Source organism: Brassica oleracea, chromosome C9 (genome assembly GCF_000695525.1).
Source record: "Brassica oleracea var. oleracea cultivar TO1000 chromosome C9, BOL, whole genome shotgun sequence".
Lineage (NCBI taxonomy): Eukaryota > Viridiplantae > Streptophyta > Magnoliopsida > Brassicales > Brassicaceae > Brassica > Brassica oleracea.
Genome location: NC_027756.1, coordinates 18,034,230 through 18,049,507, shown reverse-complemented (window position 1 = coordinate 18,049,507; position 15,278 = coordinate 18,034,230). Strand labels below are relative to the sequence as shown.

At 36.9% G+C, this 15,278-nt stretch overlaps 1 protein-coding gene and 1 pseudogene across 1 annotated transcript; one reads left to right on the top strand and one right to left on the bottom strand.

Annotated features, from left to right (window-relative positions):
- Positions 1 to 3,206: 3,206 nt before the first annotated feature.
- LOC106317503 lies at positions 3,207 to 3,985 on the top strand. Its single transcript, XM_013755311.1, has 2 exons — positions 3,207 to 3,547; positions 3,761 to 3,985. Exons 1-2 carry the CDS (start codon positions 3,226 to 3,228, stop codon positions 3,829 to 3,831), a joined length of 393 nt encoding a protein of 130 aa, XP_013610765.1. The 5' UTR covers positions 3,207 to 3,225; the 3' UTR covers positions 3,832 to 3,985.
- Positions 3,986 to 9,262: 5,277 nt separating this feature from the next.
- LOC106313369 overlaps positions 9,263 to 15,278 on the bottom strand; it is a 12,351-nt pseudogene continuing 6,335 nt past the window's right edge.

Below are 15,278 nucleotides of genomic sequence, written 5' to 3'. Positions count from 1 at the left end.
CTGAAGCTCCTCCTGAAGACACATGAGATAACAGAGTCACAAGTTTATACAAAAATATGAATAATAATTCAGAAACAGAAGGAACGAAGCTTACCAGGCTCGATGTTAGGACGTTGTCTTTCTCCTCAGCCCACTTCATCATGACCACCATACATATTATAAATAATACACTAACCAACACACTAACAACCAATGGATAGCCATTTGCAATCCCAAATTTCTTCTTAGCTAACTCCCCCACACTCTTCTCTAACTTAACAAGCTTCTCATCAATGTCATTAGCTTGATCCTTAACCTCCCTCAGTTGTCTCTGATAGTCACGCAACTTCTCTGTGACGGCCACATCCCACCATTTCCAAATATGGCTCTCTCCGTCATCCGCATTCTCACAAGTGAAGTACCTTCTCCCTATATCTTTGCTTGTGTGAGCTGCTGCAACAACAGGCTTCCCACCACAGTAGCAGGTCTTCGGAATTCCATCATCACACTCAGGTTGAGGAGGGTACTGAACCGGCTCTACTATATGGTGGCTACTCTCAACTTCCTCCCCGTAGAGGTCGGCTTCGGCTTGAAGAAGCGATGTTATATCTATATCATACTCCTCTGATGATGAAGGCTGGCTGTAGCTATATCGTCCCATGTTTCCTTAGCCTGAAAGAAGAGCAACAGAGCCGTTAAAACAAATCACATAATCAAAGCTCTTTTCGCCAACATTTGTATAAGCTCATCAGACTCAGAGCACATAGGAGAAGAAGATTACTCCCTAATTGAAAGACTAATCTTTTGCAAACTCTTATTAGAAACAAAAATATCCTCCAATCGATTTAAACCCGTATCATTTTTAAACGTTGATTAGAAAAAAAAGAATCCCTAAATTGATTCAAACAAAAATCGTTATCAAACGCTAACTTCTCTCCCAAAATTCTATAAATCGATTGAAAACAAAAATCCAAAACCCTAATTGCCGAAGAAACAACATGAACCCTACCGTAAATCCATAAATCAAGAAGAAGACCCTTCCATTTACCTTCGATACCGTCGAGAACCCTTCGAGTATCCTCTTTCACCGACGAGAACCCTTCGATTGATCTTCTTTACCGTCGACACCAATACCGCCTTATCGCCTTCTCTGATTTTTTTTTTTCTCGTCTTCACTCCGAATGAGATGAAATCGCGAAACCCGTGAAGAGACGGAACCAATTCCCCTGCCACGTCAACAAGGACTAACCAATTTTAATCCTTAGCTTAGGACTCATCCTTAGCTTATCTAAGGTAAATAATGTTATTATATTGTTAATAGTTAAGGATTAACACCTAAGGACTGAGTATAAACCGCCGTTGCGGTTGCTCTAATGAAGTCTTTTTTAACAATAACTCCTATCCAAAGACTTATGTTGGCAATACCTCCTACAAAAGTCAAACACATTGTCTCTTAGTTACATTTAAGTTGTAACATATCCAGGTGGGGGTCTTGCCCATTGGTTTCTTTGACTCTTCTTTGTCTGGTTATGTGAATTGATAAGCTTCTAGCCATTCTTTCGCATCGAAATAGGTAGCCAGTGTAAGGTTGTTTGCCAGTGTATCGTTTTCAGTTGGAAAATCATCTTGTTTCAAGCACGAGTCTGTTATTTTATCAAAAAAGGGTCTGCTAAATAAAAATTGTTTTAAAAGAGAAAATCAAATCGGTGAGTAAACTCTCTCCGGCGATTAGGAAGACATGATGAAGTTTTTTAAAAAAAAATTTGCGGCAGTTAGAGGGACCTATGGGTTATATATATGTTCAAATGCGCTGATTCAAAGAACGATATTCGATCTAATTAATATTTTCTAGTACTTGCGAAGATTTCGAGACCTCGATATTAAGATCTGATGAGTTTTGAGGATCGGTTCTTTTAAATAGAACTTGGGGAACTTCTATGATAAATCTAAGGCGATCAAAAGGCCAATGTTTCAAGATTTTCTTTTTTTTTGTTATCAACGAGATCTATGGATTATTTGTTCAAATCATGGTGATTCAGAAGAAGAAAGTAGGTTGGATTGGAGTGACAGTAGCGGCCCTGATACCAAGCATTAGAAGCTTCAGCTTCCGGCCCAGAATAATAGCAGTTATTATTCGGCCTTTAATTTCCAAAAGTCCTTCATATTCTGGTGGTATGAGTATTAGTAATGTTGTCCGTGTAGTCATGAGTTCGAAACTGCTCCCTTACAAATCAATTTTAATTTTTTTAACATATTTATTATCGGGCCATAATTTTATTTGGGCTTCTGGTCCTAATACTTACCGGGCCGGCACTTATTTTGGAGATTATAAGTTTCTTTGGCGAACGCCGCGAACCAGTATCATCTGAGATCAAAGGCGGCATATGGTTTTACCCGTTGGAGGTCGGTATCTTTGGGAGTATCCGGTACTGAGATTACAGAGAGATTCGTCTGCGGCAAACGTTATGATCTGTGATTGGTGTGTAGAAATTATGGTTGCATTGGGTAGGAAAACAGCCAATTCCCACAGAAGCCAGCGGCCCCAACTTCATGTTTTGGATACACAAAAATGTTGTATATTTTTTTTTAGAAAACTTATATTTGTATGTTTTATGTTAATTATATTAAAAAAATTATTGGAATCCTTAATGAACATTCCAAAAATCTAGATTAGTACTCTTTTTTTTTTACTAAATATTATAATTCAGATAGAGATAAAACGTTAAACATAAAAGTATTGTATCTTAAAAATTTGAAGAACAAGGAACATAATATTATACACTTAATGTGTATAACACATTATGTATATATTTATTATAATATTACATATTTTAAACTAAATAAGCCGCCCCACAATCAGACTTTTGATTTTTAGCTAAGACTGATAGATCTTTCTATAGGGAGTTGCATTTTATTGGTTGTTCTATTCCGGTTTGGTTACCCAGACCACTTCAAGTTTGAATAATAGAATGGTCTTTTGACGTCAAAAAAAAAAAAAAAAGGCCGCCCTAGGTATGTAGATTAGTTTGCCCACAGGAAGTAGAATATTGTCTAATATACGTAAGGACTAATAGTGACACATTATTTTATCTTGGTTAACACACTAATAAGCCTCCAAAATATTGAGCCGTTAGATGAAAATGAGAAGTCTATTTAAGAACAAGGTTTCCTTCATTATTTCTCACACCAAACAATTTGAAACATCTTAAAAATATATATTTGAAATATTTCTATACAAAAAGATCGATGGCTCCATGTCTAAAGAGTGTTTACAATGTTTCTGGTAAGAATGTACACGTAAACATTGATGGTAGGTCGTTTGTTATTGACCACGATGAGTCTCAGCCTATTGATATTTCTATCACTAGTGAGGGGTACACGAAGATTAACAAAGTTAATTCTGAAGATATACAAGGATATCGACTGAGGTACGATAATTACAATATCATGCTTAATGATGCTCTTGGCAAGAGTACTGACGTTGCAGATTACGCTATCCATACAAAGTATTATGATCAAGATGTTCGCATACAAGTATTCCCAGATGAAATGCATTTATCGTGCAATGGTAAATATTTTTTTTTTTTTTTTTTGCTAAACCGTAAATATCATTAGTCTTAATGAAATGTTTGTCTTAAACAAGTTAAGACTTTTACACACTTATTTCTTGGCAAAAATTAGATAAAAAACAAGAAAGTCAGTAGATTTTGAACTAGAGATGGTGGTCATCTAATCCAAAGGGTCATTAGTCCTAAGAAGTTCCTCTTTTGCTGTCTCGCAGTGATGGCATTCTTGATATCTCGGTCTATGAGCTTGAACACCTGCTGCGGGGAGAGATGCACACTGTTATGAAGGACGTTGTTACGATGTCTCCAAATGTGATAAATGGTCCCGTGACAGATGCACACCTGACTAAGTCTCCTTTTCCCTTTTATTGTTTTGCAAATAACACACACTCGATTTGTGTTTCTATCTTTTGGGACACCCACTTTTTCCTTTTCTGCATTCTGCTTCAAATTTGCTAGGAGATGAAACTCCGTTGTAAGATAAAAATAAAACAATGAATAATTATATGATTTGTTTGCTTATTAAAAAATTGTTTTGAAAAAAGGTCTTCTAATTGTCTTTGATTGATAACGTACTAGAAATTCCATTATTTATTCTTTTAGTTTGAAATTTTTGTTTTCTGTACCACGTTGTAACAAAACCGTTTTTACTTTCATATCCAATGGTAGGGATGGCAAAATATCAGTAAATTTTGATTTGATTCCTTATTCGTCTTGATTCAAACCAAAAAATCTAAATATCCGTAATTCTACGAATCAAAGCAAATACTAATATACAATATCCGTAAGAGACGAAGCAAATCACAAATACTAAAAAATTTAGGAACGAATATCCAATCCGATCTGTTATATGCATATATATACATATATTTAAATAATTATATATACAAACTATAGAATTATTATATATTTATTTAATATTTTATTTATTAAATTAATTATTTTAGTTATTAATTTTTTTAAAGTAAATATTTAAATTATATAATATTATTTTATATTATTTTGGATATTTTTATTATGCAATAATTATTAGTTTTTTTAATTTTTTAATTTTTTTACGAAACAGATCGGATATCGGATAGTCCGCGAATAATTGAAATTGTCACGGATATTCGAACGAACGAATACTTAAAATCTTACGAATCAAAGCGAATCAAAAACTTAAGTATTTATACAGGACGGAGCGGATAACGGATAATAATATTTTTCCGGATATCCGCTCCGTGCCCAGACCTATCCACTGGATATCATTGTTCCCATTTTTTGAAACTGTTTACTCTTAAGGCAAGATGTAAGACCTGCCTCTATCTTACTTTTTTTTAACACTGAATTATGATTGGCCATGAAGGCAAAGGGGTTGTGGAGTTTCTACAACTCGAAAGCTCTAAACAAAAGGAGCAAGAGAAATAAAATAGAGTATCACCCAAAAGGGACATAAAGATATTAAAACAAGCCTGAATGCTTGCTAAAAGGAGAGACACGTCGGTGGACCACCTACACCATGGATCTCAGGACGAGGGAGGTAGAAGGGCTTGTGCTTCTGTTGCCAGATGGTGCTGAAGCCAAGAAGGACCCCCTTTAGAGATGTACGAATGGTACCGCTGACCAGATGTTACGCTCTCCGCAATTTTCATAGCTGAAACGTTCCTCAAAGGTACCACATAATCTAAACTTAGGATGGCATATTATTAGTCATAACCTATATAAACTCATTCCAAAACCAGTTTTGATCTTACCTAATTCGAATACCATTGCTTTACAATACAATTACATTAAAGGAAATTCAAAGAAACAACTTACATAAACATTTTAAAATAAGAAAAGAAAGCAACAAAAAGCACAAAAATCCGAGACAGATACTTCTGTCAGCTACTGGCTCCTAAAAGGCTAAAACTCGCTTGCAAGAGAACAATAGGTTATTTTTGGATTACATATTGAGGCTGAATAGCAGTATAGATTGATTCACACATTCACTGCAATAACCTTACAGGCAGAAACATCACGTTCTACAGACACACACGCACCACTCACAAACAAGGAAGCTCAACCAACCACAAGGGCCAAGGCCAATGACTTTTGATCTGATTATCTTGCAATCATACATGAGACTCGCCACCATAACACAATAAACATGATTCCCGGGCAGAGCTGGCTAGTTTCTCGCCAATCACATTAATACTTTCATTAATCTCAACTTTTGTGACTACAACAATATGAGGGGAGTATCAGTTTAGGAATTGTTTTTTGGCTCTGGATCCTTGTTGTTTTCAAACTAAACTGCAATAGAAATTTATTGAGGTAGCAATTTCTCAGTGAAACATTAGAGATGTAGCGAGCTGATGCTTCTTAGGAAGTATACATTATGTTGATTGCAAACTAAAAGCCTAACCGAGTACAATAATAATGCTCAAACAAGAAAATCAAAGTGTAAACAAGGAAAAGCTGTAGACCATACGAACCAAAAAGAACCCAATAGATAAACAAAAAAGAAACTGTAGTAACAAAAAAGAAATTGTAGTAACAAAAAAAGAAGAAAATTAGTCATATCATAGAATTATTAAAATATTTAATATATACGTATGAATAAATGATAATAACTTTTAAGAAAATTCCTGTTGTAAAGGCAGCGCATTCTAGAGATTTTTGAAAAATAAAATCGTAAAAAATTGTTATGTTTGAGAAACTTGTGAGAGACTAAATTTTCTAATTAAATACTAAAAGATTCTTTAGTTTTGTATATCTATCTATGCTATTATTCACGAAGTGACTTTTTGCACTCGAGCTTTCACGTTAAAGTTAGATTGATTAATGACATTGTTACCATTAATGAATTGTTTTATATAATAGTTTATTACTATATAATTTTAAAAAATAATATTAACAACATAAATTCATGTATTAGATATTATACACGAGAATACATCAAAGTATCAATTATTTGGGTCTCAACATACGTTTTTAGATAATGATTATATAATAAGCTATAGTTTAGAAAATATATTTTATTAGATAATAATAAGCTATTGCTATTCATATCTATATTATTAAAAGTGAAGTACATTTGTAAATTATTTGAAAACATGAAGTATAGTATTGTTTGGAAATATATATATCAGTATATTAAAAAAAAACAGTAATGGACTTAAATTATTAAGAAAAATTGAAAATCAATTATATTATGAAAAACTATCTATCTGGACCAACTTTAAAATATACAAATATGATTCAATCTAATTTCCTAAAAACATCTTTTGTCTAAAATAATTATATAACAAAATTATAACTTTATATACATATTTTAAATCAAAATAATAATTTAAAATTGAGTTATATCAAAAACTGATTCAAAAATATACATATATTCAAGAATAAATTTTTACTAAAATATTTTCTAATAACCATTATAAATTTTTTTTTCAATATATATAAGAAAAATACAATACAAAGCTCAATTTCAAACACCAACTTAAATTATGGTTTTTATATTTCACATTAAGTTCTAAAAATATAATATATATGATTATTTATATGAAGGTAAATATAAAATACTATTAATTATACGATTAATTATATGATGACACGTATATATATAATAGTGACATGAAAAATAGCAACATCACAGTCGCACCGATCAAACTCTAGTATACCTTATATATGTAACTTTGCTTACGTAATGAAGACTAGGGAACAGTACGAGCGAAGTGGAGCGAAGTGGAGCGGCGTGGATTGTACGTGACTTCCGGGGAAAGGCGCTAGAACACAGTCGTCGGGCCTTCACGGGTTTTCAGTCAAAGCTAGAAGCAGAGCTTGAAATAATTGGTTGGGCTGCTGCAGATCTTCAGTCTCTGCACTGGAACAGAGTGATCATTGAAATATCTTCAGCTAAAGCTTTAGAAGCGTTGCAGAATCCGCTTTCCTGTCCCCATCTCTCCAATACGATTGCTCATGTATCGAAACTGTTGAATCAATACCTCCATTGTTATGTTCTAGTGGTGAAGGAATGTGCTAATGGAGTGGCAAATGAGATTGCAGTTAGTGTCACTAGAGACAGAAGATATCAGTCTTACGTTGCACGGGGTGGTCCTAGTTGGCTGTCAAGAATAATTCAGGAAGAAGCTGGAGCATCAGTGCCATCATAGGCAACACGACACTCATTATCATCCCATTCTCGTGTTTCATCAGGCTAAGTCCCTCAACACTTGTCGTCGGCCTCTTGCATGAGATTTTGTTTTAACACCTACTGGTGTCTATGCTGTTCTTTTTTTTTTGAAAAGATGTCTTTGCTGTTCTTCTTTGTTTGGTTCCAAGTCATTTGTCTTGGAAAACTTTATGTTGATTTCTTATAATCAATGACAAAAAAAAAAATGAAGACTAGGAACAGTTGCAAGGTTAAATCAATATAATGTATTCATCCTTTTAATCTCTTTGATTATCAAACAAAAAATTTCTTTGACTTTCAAGTCTATTATTCTATAATTAATGGATTATTGATTATTTATTATATTTATTTATATTATCATTTGCAAGTTTATTTTACGCAGTAAAAAATATTTCCAAGTTTATTTTATGCAAGTTTATCTTATACTATATGGATTCTACACGTGTATTTCCTAATTTATTTTACGCAATAAAAATTTTTATACTATGATAAAAACTTTGTTCTATAATTTTTTGATATTTAATTTAATACTAAATATTTTAAATGTATGAGTGTTTACAAATATTTTTATGCACTGTTGTGACGAAAGAATTGATCAAATATAAAAATTTGATGTTTAATTTATTATTAAATAGTTCAAATAAATGAACAATTATGATAGTTTTAAAATTGATAATGCATTTACTTATACTTATTTGTAAAATTATTATGGCTGCATGTGCGGTCAAAAAAATCTAGTTTTCTAATTAAATACTAAAAGATCTTTAGTTATATTTATTTTGTAAGTTACATTTAAATATTAATATGTATTAAATTATGAATTTCGTGCAATTCACGTTTGTTAACTTTTGTTTTTCATGAAATTACCATACCCTGTTTTGTAAATAGATATTTATTTTATTCAAAATTTTCTTAACATTATGTATTAATTTAATTAAAAATTGAATTGTTGTTTTGTAGAATTCACAATGAATAAGCGGTCATGTTTTAATCTTAAAAACAACAGAAAATCTGCTTTATTTCTGACATAATATTTGTTGAAATGAAAAGCTTTGTATTATTTTTTCTTAAAAATAGAGTAAACCCCATATGATTTGTTCTTGTTTCAACATTCCACCAATTTATTGGAACGTCTAGCTGATTTCCCTTAATTTTCATGTTTCAGAGGAATATCTTCTTAAGCTTGAGTTTGCATGGGGTAAACTCGTTAACACGTTTCTTTGTTTTATTGTGTTCTGTATTCTAGTTTGTAACTCAGTTTGGCCCAAAAAGATCAGGGGACTTTTAAGTTTACCACATTGTTGATACTAATTCTTGGCGGAAACAAAGAACCGAATCGAACCAAACCAAAAATAAAGGTTCGGTTCGGATTTGAATCCTACCAAATATCGTATATATCTTATATTTCTAAATCAATAAGATTTCAAAAAATGTAATTAATATTTTTGAAACTCATAATTTTTATTATTAATTGACAAAAGATGCGGTGAAAATATAAAATATATTTTTTAAAAACAATTATTTTTAAGAACAAATATCTTTTTGAAACAGAGGGAATATTATTTATTTTTTCTGAAACTCATCCACAGTTTTTCTTTTGTATTTCAATATTTTGTGTTATTTTATTGGCAAAAAGCTAAGTATAGGTTTTTTTGCTCTCCCTTCTCTTTCATTTTATCTTCTTGCTTTAAGTCTCCTCTTCTGCTCCTCCTTCCAGTTTCAGAGAAGAACCAAAACGACATTGACTTTCAACCGAGACTACTTTGGAGACTGACAAATGAGAAATAAGCACCGGTTGGACCCTTTGCCAACAAGGACGAGTGGTTCCCACATTCTACTAATTTCCCTTTGTCCAAAACCGCAATCACGTGGCAGTTCTGGATCGCGCTAAGCCTATGCGCGATCACAACGCTCGTCCTCCCGACCATCACCCGCTCGAGCGCCTCCTGTACTACGCGCTCTGACTGGCTGTCCAAAGCGCTCGTCGCTTCGTCGAGGAGCAGCACGGACGGGTTCTTCAGAACCGCACGAGCTATCGCAATCCTCTGTTTTTGCCCACCCGACAGCTGCGCACCTCTGTCTCCGCAGTTCATCTCATAGCCGTTGGATAGTGATGTGATGAACTCGTGAGCGTTTGCCGCCTCGATAATCTCCGACTCCTCGATGTTTTCAGATGCTCCTCCGTACATTATGTTCTCTCGGATAGTCCCGGCGAATAAAGCTGGCTCTTGGCTAACCAAAGCTATGTGCTGACGAAGCGATCTCAAATGTTAAGACTTCAGATCGCGGCCATCGATTATTACTGAACCCTTTAACGGGTCATAGAACCGCTCGATCAAGCCAATTATTGTCGATTTACCTGAACCACTTGGACCGACAATAGCTGTGGACTTTCCTTGGTCTATCTCAAAGGACAAGTCCTTGAATATAACTACATTTGGCCGTGTCGGGTAAGCAAAGTCCACATTGTGAAATCTGATTTGGCCTTTTATTTTATCCGGGACATACCCATTGGGGTTCTCCGGATCAATGGCTGTGGACCGATCCAAAACTGCAAACACAGACCCAACCGCATCCGAGCCCTTGGCTAGATCAGTCGTCATGGTCCCAGCGTCTGCAATAACCCGGCCGGTAGACACAAACACCGTAAAAATCTCGAAGAATGCCTTTGCCACGATTTTTCCATCAGCTATTAGTCTACCACCATACCAGAAATTCAAAACCGTAGTGCACGTTACAAGGCTTCGGGAAGTTGCGAGCACACTCCCTGCTAACCATGACTGGCGAACACTTTCTCTCCGCGGACCTTCTTGAACCGTTTTAAGTAATTTCAAGATCCTTTCCTGTGAGGAGAAAGCTGTGATGGTTCGGATATTGGAGACAGCTTCCGCGGCCAGCTTGCTGCTCTCTTCTTGTGCTTTGATTGATTTTTTGGACATGCTTTTGAGCAGAATGCGTTGAGTGTAGAAGCATACGACAACAACTGGCTGCACTGCAATCATCACGACTGCTAATCGCCATGCGATGACCAAACCAATTGTGCAAGCTATAGCCACTGCTGATATAGTTTGTACCAACAATGACACCCGTTCACCAACCAGCGATCTCACCTACAGTAATAAAACATAACAAGATCAAAAATTGGTAAAAGGAAAGCCGTTCAAAATCAGTGTTACACAAATTGGTCTACGCAGTGCCTAATCAGTAAATCGGATATGAGTGAAACGATTTTTTCAAACCAAAAAAATCGGTCTAAGCGTTCAAAAAATAGGTCTAGGCGTCGGCCTAGACAATAATCTTCAATAAAATGCCTAACCACCTCCTAGCTATTTTTTTCAAAATTAATAAGGGGAAGATATACCAAGTTAGCTTCTTTGGCTAGTCTTGAGCAAATTGCACCAGTAGAGTTCTCTTCTTCATCGAACCAATTAACTTCAAAGGTCAGTATCTTGGAGAGCATCTGTTCTCGGATACGTTTTGTTAGGTATCCGCCCATGTAAGCAAAACTATAATGCTGAACGATATTGAACAAGAAATTAAACATAGCTAGTCCAACAAAAACCAACACGTAGATCCTTGTTTTCTCCTTGATCTCGTCATGACTCGTTAGGAAATACACCGACACCATCGACCCTGAAACATATGCACTTATCGGTTGTATGGCCCCATATAAAGCCGCGCTTAAACAACCACACAATGCATGTTTCCACTCTGGTCTATTCATTGCCATCAATCTCTTGAACGATGGCAGAGGCGGTTGCTTACTCTTAGGAACTGAGGCAGGAAGATTCGGACCCACGCTTGTATTCGTTAACAAGTTTGACCCACTTTCAGTAGAGAGTTTTGGATTGTACTTCAAATCTTTGCTCAATACCGATAATTGACCCCCTTGCACCCTTACGCTGATGTTATTGTTAACATCAGAGTCTTTATTATCCATTTGTTGCAGACGAACTAGAGAAGCATATTGACCATTCAAGCTCTCCATGAGCTCCTCGTGTGACCCAGATTCTACAATGCGGCCGTCATGGACTACACAGATAACATCAGCATCACGAATAGTAGAGAGGCGGTGGGCAATGACAATAGTTGTCTGGCCAACAGAGGCATTGTCCAAGGCTTCTTGAACAACCATTTCGGATTCTGAGTCCAATGCGCTTGTTGCCTCGTCTAAAAGGAGAATTGCTGGTGATTTGATTATCGCACGTGCAATTGCTATCCTCTGCTTCTGTTCCCCTGACATTTGCACTCCTCTCTCCCCAACCTTTTTGTGTTTAAAAAATATATATATATATACATCAAACTAAAAAACATAATCAATCTATTATTGATATTTGAATCTATGCAAGAACCTGAGTTTTGTATCCATTAGGGAACTGAGAGATGAAACTATGAGCATTTGAGGCCTTTGCAGCTTCCACCACCTCTTCCATGGATGCGTCCTCTTTACCAAATAATATGTTCTCCTCTATTGATGTGGCGAAGAGTGCCGGCTCTTAGCTAACTAAACCCAACTGCAATCTCAACCAATTAACCTGCAACATATTAATGGACACACCATCAAGAAGAATCTCTCCATGGACCGGATCATAAAACCTCAGCAAAAGCGACAACATATGTTTTCCCGACCCGCTTCCACCAACCAGAGCCACGGTTTTTCCAGATGGAACTCTCAGACAGAAATCATCAAAGATTGGAGTCTCGGGTCTAGACGGGTACATGAACTTGACGTGCTTATACTGGACTTCTCCTTTGATTTTCTCTAGAATTTGACCTTCAGGGTTTTCCGAGTCTATATCGGGAACTCTTTTTATCACTTTGATAATTCTTTCGCCTGCTACAACAGCCTCTGAAAGGTATTTGAGATTCGACAAACCTCGACCAAGTGATCTGAAAAGTGTAAGAAGATACCAAAGATCAAAACTACAATGTGGTTTCTTCTTTCTCAAGAAAACCAAAGAGCCTTAAGTTATAGTTACTTACGTGCCGCCAAAGGTAATGCAAATGATGACTGCGAAGATAGTACCACCTTTGGCGCCATGGTACATAACCATCCGAGTTCCGTACCAAGTCATGAACCCCCAGATGGCGTAACTGATACCGTTGCTCCCAATGGAGATTCCTTTAACTAGCCCTTGTCTCAGCCCTAGTTTCACCGAGCCTTGAAGCGCAACTGAGAATTTAGCTATCAGCTTCGTCTCACTCCCAAATGCGTAGACGGTTCGCACCAACGAGATGGCTTGCTCGGCAATGGAACCGGCTTCGTTGTACTCTTCGCGTATTTTCCTCGAGATGCTGATGAGGGCTCGTCCGTACATCAGTCCAGGGATCACGAGGAGAACGATGAAGGGGAAGCCTACGATTGTGAGCCTCCACATCATGATGAATGCCACCACGTAGCTTCCGACAAACGCAGAAGCATTCATCAAAAAGTTGGGTAACTGCATAAAATTAAAATATTATTAGAATATTAGAATGGAAAGTTAAAGATATAAAAGGTGAGACCTTTTCACTGAGGACATCTTGGATTACTTGTGATGACATCAGAAGTGCTTGTGACATGAAGATCAAAGTAACCCACATCCTGTCTTAACACTGCTTTTAAGTATCTCTGTCTCATTCTTGCTGCTTGTCTCTCCCTTGTTCTTGTCCAGCAATATCCTTCTGTTTTAACCCATCCAAAATTGTTAAATAAACAATTTTTTTTTTTTCGCCGACAAGGATTTATTATTAAAATCACTCCAAGAGGCTAGCTACGTGAGCAAGCCAAACAGGAGTCTCAACACCAACAAATTCAAAGAAATCTAAACGTACACGAGCTGCCTTTGCAAGACAGTCGGCACGAGAGTTCATACCACGGGGTATATAAGAGATAGTAAACTGGTCAAACTTCCTAGAATGTATTCTGATATCTTCCATCTCATGTACCATTGATGGCCATTCCTCCACGTTTTGTATCAGCTTTAAGAGTTGAGCACAATCAGTTTCAAAGTGCATTGCACGGTAGCCTTGGTCCCACAAGGTTCTGCACTCCCTGTGCTTTCTTGTGCCTCTGGAACGGCTTCTTCTCCTACAGAGGGGATAGTCTGAGCTACTTGCCAGGATTTTGCCTCTGATAGTGCCAGTTGAAGAGTGTCTAGGGGCGAAATTTCTACGCCATTGAAGAGTTTCTCATTTCTTCCCTTCCATATGTACCACAGTAGCCATGGAAAGACGTTGAGTGTTTCCTTACTGACTCCTAGATTCTCAGCCCTCCACAGCAGATGGTCAAAGTTTGTAAACAGGGCATTACACGGGAAAAAGCCCGGATGTGTTGGAATATCAGATAAAGCCCAGCATTGTAATGCAGGAGGACATTCAAAGAGGATATGATTAATCGTCTCCTCTGCAGCTCCACACCGTAGACAGCTCCTGTCATTCGCACAATGTCGATCACAGAGACGACTTGCCGCGTTGACAAATCCCGAGATAGCTTGCCATAGAAAGTGTTTAATCTTACGTGATATGTTTAACTTCCAGACCTCCTTCTTAAGCGTTGTTACGCTTGGTTCTGCTACCTCCCGCTCTATCGATGCTTTCCTCTTTTCATTGATCACTTCATACCCTGTACGAACAGTATACGAGCCTGATTTCGTATGTTTCCAAATATATCCATCTTTCCTTCCTAGACGACTTGGTTTAATAGAGAGGATTTTATTAACGTCTTCCTCCGCCACCAGTTCTCTAATAAGGGGTTCATTCCAGTCTTTAGTCTCATGATCCAGCAAATGGTGGACTCTTAGGTCATGATCGATCACTGGTCCCTTCGGCAATGCTGGTCTCGCTACTCCATCAGGTATCCAGCCGTCTTCCCACACGTTCGTATCAGCTCCTGTTCCAATAGATCGAAGCAAGCTCTCACTCAAGACTGATCGAGCTGTCCAGATGCTTCGCCACCCGTAGGAAGGGTTGTTCGCTTTTCCCACCCGTAGCGGGTTTGAGTTTCTATAGTACCGACCCTTCAGAACTCGAGCTAGAAGCGAGTCTGGATATATCAGAAGTCTCCACACCTGCTTGGCAAGCAATGCCAGATTAAAGTCATGTGAATCTCTAAATCCCAGCCCACCTTTCTCCTGTGGCTCGCAGATTTTATCCCATGCCACCCAATGTAATCCTCGATTATTAGCTTTGGCACTCCACCAGAATCTAGACACAGCTCCCGTCAATTTTTTGTGGATCTCCTGCGGTAGGAGATAGCATGACATCGTAAAGGTAGGCACAGCTTGTGCTACAGATTTTATTTGAACCTCCTTTCCACCTTTAGATAAGTGCTTTGCTTCCCATGTATTGACTCTTGAGTTTAGCCGATCTTGTACATAAGCAAAGACTTTCTTTTTGGAACCACAGATGTTCTCCGGCAGCCCTAGATACATTCCCATTCCTCCTTCTTTGTTAATACCAGTTAATCCTTTCAGGTTTTGTTTCGTGGACGTTATGACCTTAGAACCGAACAGAACTGAAGATTTTTGTTTATTCAGTTGTTGTCCTGAGGCGTAACCATAAACGTCAATTATTCTCATTAGCTCTTGGCACTG

Bases quoted from the DNA above. Each gene is read 5' to 3' on its own strand.
- LOC106317503 (XM_013755311.1), top strand. From the start codon at position 3,226: ATGGCTCCATGTCTAAAGAGTGTTTACAATGTTTCTGGTAAGAATGTA. The intron at 3,548-3,760 runs GTAAATATTTTT...GCTGTCTCGCAG, and splicing joins AATGCATTTATCGTGCAATG to TGATGGCATTCTTGATATCT.